Source organism: Cryptotermes secundus, unplaced genomic scaffold (assembly GCF_002891405.2).
Source record: "Cryptotermes secundus unplaced genomic scaffold, Csec_1.0 scaffold333, whole genome shotgun sequence".
Taxonomy (NCBI): Eukaryota; Metazoa; Arthropoda; class Insecta; order Blattodea; family Kalotermitidae; genus Cryptotermes; species Cryptotermes secundus.
In genome coordinates, this window is record NW_019742965.1 from 301276 (window position 1) to 307189 (window position 5914).

The 5914-nt window shown below is 35.6% G+C and overlaps 1 protein-coding gene across 3 annotated transcripts in view; it reads right to left on the bottom strand.

The window, feature by feature from the left end:
• The window catches only part of LOC111873446 (replication factor C subunit 5), a 17913-nt gene that overhangs the window by 9031 nt on the left and 2968 nt on the right, over positions 1-5914 (bottom strand). For all 3 annotated transcript variants that reach the window (XM_023868175.2, XM_023868177.2, XM_023868174.2), the window contains exons 3-6: positions 3148-3275; positions 2578-2740; positions 2100-2259; positions 1124-1335 (exon numbers count right to left, since the gene is read on the bottom strand). In XM_023868175.2, coding sequence (XP_023723943.1) covers positions 1124-1335; positions 2100-2259; positions 2578-2740; positions 3148-3275 — 663 coding nt within the window. The remainder of the gene's footprint in view (positions 1-1123; positions 1336-2099; positions 2260-2577; positions 2741-3147; positions 3276-5914) is intronic.

Consider the following 5914-nt stretch of genomic DNA (forward strand, 5'->3'; position numbering starts at 1 on the left):
CTGGACAACCCTATTCTAAGAATTTCAGTTGAGTGTGTCAATGTGGCCAGCTCAGGGTAATATGATATCATATACAACAGTAAACATCACGTCTCTTCTGTTTATATCTTCAAAGCAAAGTAAACACGCTTTCATAACAGTACAGCTAGAAACCGCTCGCCAGAACCACAGGAACTTTGCTGCAAGACAGGCATATGTAACGATGACTTGGCACAGATAAAGTCGTGTCTTATTTATACTCTGTTCTACTGACAACAGGCCAGCGAAAAATCTAACAATCTACAGCAAAACCATCAATTATTATGGGCGTTATAACATAGGTGTGCAGCTGAACGAAACATACACGTCGAACCCCCCCAGACGATTTAAATCCCTGACGAAACATACACGACGAACCACGGCAACGGGTTAAAGAATAAAATACACTGGATCATTGCATAATTAAACATGTTAACTAACAAACAGAAAAATGAACAATGCTACAAAACACAGGTATCATGACTAGTGACTAAATAGTAACAACACTGAGCATAGTGATACAGCAAAACAGAAAATGTGATAGAACAAGAGTCTAATTGTGGTTGGAATCTATGACAGTTATGGCAGAAGGATCTAATTATAATAATATCAACTGATAAAAAAAAGATTACATTAAGTTAAAAAAAGTAATTTAAAATAAGTACTTCACAGATATCAAAGAGCCGGGAGAGTGCAGACGGTATAGCGATGCCTACAGGCTGGACGACCAAGGGGTTGAAGTTTAAGTCACAGTGGGGCAAGAATTTTCATTTCTCCATGTTGTCCAGACCAGTTCTGGGGCCCACCCAGCCTCCTATCCAGTGGGTACCAGAGGCTCTACACCTCCAACTAGTGAAGAGGTCAAGAAAATGTGGGTCTATACATCCACTCTCCCATACGTCTCCATGGTGTAGTGCTTAATTAGTTAAGCACAGAGACAACTTTACCTTACCTTTTACTTCACAGATATCATTAAGGTTCATTAGTAATTATTTACTGATACTATTACCTCACATTTCCTTTGGATGGGAGACCTTAAACTTTTTTATTCACATAAAGGAAGCCTCAGCCTAAAACAATTCTGGAACCCTTGTAGTAAGGATACTTTTATATGCAGATGAAAAATCTTCATTAAGCAACCATTTGACAATATTGGAAATGTCACTCTTCAAAGGATGACCAACACATGTATACACATTATCTTCTGTGACCTCCTTGTATGCCATTGATGTGCTCTGTAAGATGTTTAGTGCTTTCCTCATGTCACCTTGAGCAAGTGTTAGAAGTGCTTTCTTTCCATCTTCTGTTACATTTACACTGCAAAAGCAACACACATAAATTATTACTATATATATTATTTACTTACTCATTACTCAAATTGTAAGATGGTAAAGTTGCCCTTGTACTTAATTAAGCACTATAGCATGAAGATATAGTGGCAGTATATTCCATGCATTCTTAACCTTGGCACAAGGTGGAGATAAGCAGTCAGCTTCATGCTTCAGCCCCTTGACCCTTCCCCAAAGGAAAGTAACACTGTACACATTAGATAAGAGGCTGGGTGGGACCCAGAGCCATGCTGGACACTGTGGAAAAGAGAAAAATCATTGCCTCTACTGGGAATCGAACCCGATTCCCCACATGTCCAGCCCATAGCCTATTCTCTATACTGACAAAGCTATCCCGCTGAAGGCACAGTATAAAGAAAAGTGCCAATAATCAGATGTGGTAAAGGGGTAAGCAATATTATTTTTAGGTTTTTTAATATCTTCAAATATCACAAAAGGCATTTAACAAAAATTTAGAACTTAAACTGAAAAAATCAGTTCTTTTAGGAAAAGTATTCAATTTGTATCATTTTTATGTTTTACAAAAGTTCCTAAAGACATACTACTGAGCAGCATCAGAAACATACGCTTTGAGTACAGCCCTTGTGTCCAAGTACCACAACCGGAAGGCATATATGAGTGCTTCCAGATAAGGCTCCTCATGTTCTAGACGCAACATGCTGACAGACATAATAAACATCAGTTGTTCAACAACGAATGCAATAATATAAACATTTCCAAAGAAACACTAACGTTTCCTGTTCTATAACGTATTCCAATCTTGGCAGGATCTGCTCAGGTGTAAGTGGTGCAAATCGGAATCTTGTACATCGTGACTGCAATGCAGGGATTATTTTGCTCAAGTAATTGCAAATAATGCAGAACCTTACATTTTCTGTGAACTTTTCTATAACTGAAACAGATTTAAGAGAGGAGGCACATAAAAATTTGCAATTAATGATACAACATGTCATAACTATAAAATATTGTACTTTTAAAAAGCAGTTCTTACATTGAAAAATAATAATACTTCCAAAATATAATATTCTAATGACACTTTTACACATGACTAAAAGTATGTAAAAAAAAGTACCCTGGTATTCCATGCCAAATCTTATAATGTATATGCATACGCATCTGCTACAACAAAGGGTTTATTTATACAAATTTTACAGAAAGAAAACAATATAAATATGCTTGCAGGTTAATTTTGATCACAGATGCAAATTACTTCGCCTCAAAGCATTTTGAGCATCATTAGTCATGGCATCCGCTTCGTCCAGAATTATGAGTTTGAAACCAGTGTTGAAGATTGTTCTGGTGCTTGCAAAGCTTAAGATTTGACCACGAACAATACCAATTCCCCGGTCATCAGACGCATTTAATTCCAGTACCTGAAAAAAATAGGATAATTGTTAAATACCAATGACAGGAGAAATTTGAAAAATAATGAAAAAAAAACACCTAAAAATTCTGATCGTTATGATTGCCTTAGCTCATGGTTTAACAACGCAAAATCAAATGCAGAAATAATTGAGCAGCAGGATATGGGGGGGATTTAAGCACAATGAAATGTAAAGGACTGGGCTGGAAGAAAAGGGGCTGACCTGAAGTTCAAACTGAATGCATTGCTCTTTTCAGACCTTCTCTTAATATCAGTCCTACAATTTCAAAACATTTCCAGTCCAATGTAATATTAAGTAACAATTTTAAAACTAAAGCAAAATAAATGACATGTCATGGTGTCATATGCAACTATTCACTGCTCTAAAAAAATTACTGATGTAAAAAATATACATACCATTGAATTAATCTGGTTTTGTGAATATAACTGTTTGGCAGAAGCCAGAATAGTGCTTGTTTTTCCAGTTCCTGGTGGCCCATAAAATAATAAATGAGGCAGTTGGTCTTCTTTAATGAATTTATTAACTGATGGAAGACAAGAGAGCAATTAAAATACATAAACATTTCCTAACCTTCATATATCCAATCAAATATGAACAATGTGAACATTTTCCCACTGCTGATTTTTTTTTTGTCATGGGTAAATTCTGTAAGCACAAGCAATAAAGAACTGTGCTCAGCCACAGCTGAAAAGCCATGTCCTAAACTAGGCAATGCTAAAGAATGGGGTAGGACATGATTCTCTAGTGCTCACATGCCATTAATTTTCTTTGTTCCATACAAGCCTCCCCACCGGCTCTGGGGCCCACCCAGCCCCATATAGAATGAGTACCAGTGGCTGTTTCCAGTGGGAGGAGTAGAGTGGCAGGGGCATAAATATGACTACTCCATTCATTCATTCATTCATACATTCTATTTACATTTCATGGATCCTCACATGGCTGGAAGACTGGTGGATATAGAATTATTCAGAGACAGCAGGACAAGTCCCATCAATTATTATAAATAAAAATTAATCATATTTAATCCATAACAATTACACATATTATCCAAGACAAATGACAATGTGTAAATCATTAAAACAGTTAGGAAATATATATGTAAAAGAATGGTACACACTAATATGACACAAGACTACAATAATGAAACATAAAAATATACTACTAGGCATTCAGCGTATAACAGACCAAAATCGTTAATTAATACTGAAGTTAAAATATTCCTCCAAGTAAAATGAACTTAAGAGTAGAAACCTTTTTAAAGCAAATCTCATTATTTCATATTACGAGCTAAGTTCTTTATGCTAGAAGGAAGTTTATTAAAAACTTTGATTCCAAAATAGTATGTTCCTTTTTTTAAATACTGCTAAATTACATATTGGATAATGGAAATTGTTATTGTGTCTTGTATTAATGCTATGAATCTCAGAGTTAGATTTAAATTGTTCCCCATTTTAACCATAAATAGCAAGACAGAAAATATGTACTGCGATTGGAAGCGCAAAATTTTCAGTTTCTTAAACAATTCCCTGCAAGGGTCATAAATTCTAGAGCTAGTAATAATTCTAATTACCCTTTTTTGTAGCCTAAAAATATTAATACTATGGGGAGAATTGCCCCAGAAAATTATACCATAGGTCATAAAGTAAAAGTAAAGCTATCCCTGTAACAGGTCGTGAAGGCCCATAGGGTTGTGAGACGTTGAGGGTTCCACATTATCTAGACAATCAGCTCAAAGATGGTGGTAAGGTTGTCAGCCTTATGCGCCTGCCATGCTTTACTCTCCAGGAAAATTATTTAATTCCTGGTACTCATTTCTGTTAGAGGCTGAGTCAACCCCAGGGCCATAGTGGGGCTGGAAGGATTAGGTCAATTGAAAAAATCCAGTGACCTCATCGGGACTTGAACTCGTGACCTTCCGGCTTGTAGCATAGCCTCTCAACCAACTACGCTACCGTGTGCCCCCCATAGGGCATAACAGAATGAAAATAAATCTTTCTCATTGTTTCCTGTGCCATACAAGGTTTAAGAGCCCTGATTGCATAACAGGCTGAACCTAATTGAGACATAAGCCAGTCGATATGTCCTTTCCATGTCAACATATTGCTGATAATTAATCCAAGAAATTTGGTACTGGTAGATTTAGCAATCTGATTGTTACTGTGGTCAATATGCAGATCCACCGGATAGCTATTCCTAGTCAAAAATTGTATAAAATATCTCTTATCGAAATTTAGTGCCAATAAATTAGCTTTAAACCAGTCATTTATGTTCTTAAATGTTTGAATAATATTGTTTTCATAATCTAAAGGGCTAGAATTCATGATAATTATACTGGTGTCATGTGCAAAAAGAGCAGGTTTGGACTAACTAATTATAATGTTTGGCAAGTCATTTATTTATAAAAGAAACAATAAAGGTCCCAGTATCAATCCCTGGGGAACATCATTAACTTTGCCCCCATCTGGAATTGTTAGAGTATTACTAACAATCAAAATCACTTTTGTATTAATTTTGTTATAGTTTGAATGTTGGCGCCTTATATCTCCATATTGTGTAGAGGGCGCTCTTTTCCATTCTTTTGTTTTTTGTTCCGACAGTCTTCCAAAAGAAAGAAGGGCACTGCGAATTAGTGATCGAAGTCAGAGTCTGACGCTGCCTGAGAGTTTGTGTGTTCAACCTTCTTGTGATAAAAAGGGACATTACCCTGTCTCATTCTTTGTGATTTTCTCTATAATTATTACTGTGATTAAACTGGTAAATTGAACTGACATTGTTATTTATTTATACTGCTTCCATCGTCTCAACAGGAATGAATACGCCAATTACTGATTACAACCCTTTGGTACCTATCTTTGAGATGGGATTTTATCAATGCATTGGCCTTACCAACTATTCCATAAAATTCTAGTTTAGATAGTAAAATGACATGATTGACACAGTGAAAGGCTTTCTTCAAATCACAGAAAATGCCACTGACTAATATTTTGTTATTCAGTACATTTACTATATCATTAATTAATTAATTATCTGCCTGGTCCCATCTTAAGGAGGATTCAAGACCACAGAAACTGTTTTCAAGACTGCTAAATTATTATAGTCATTTATTATTATATTGTCATATTATTATCTCTGTATTACTATATTATTATTATTATTATTATT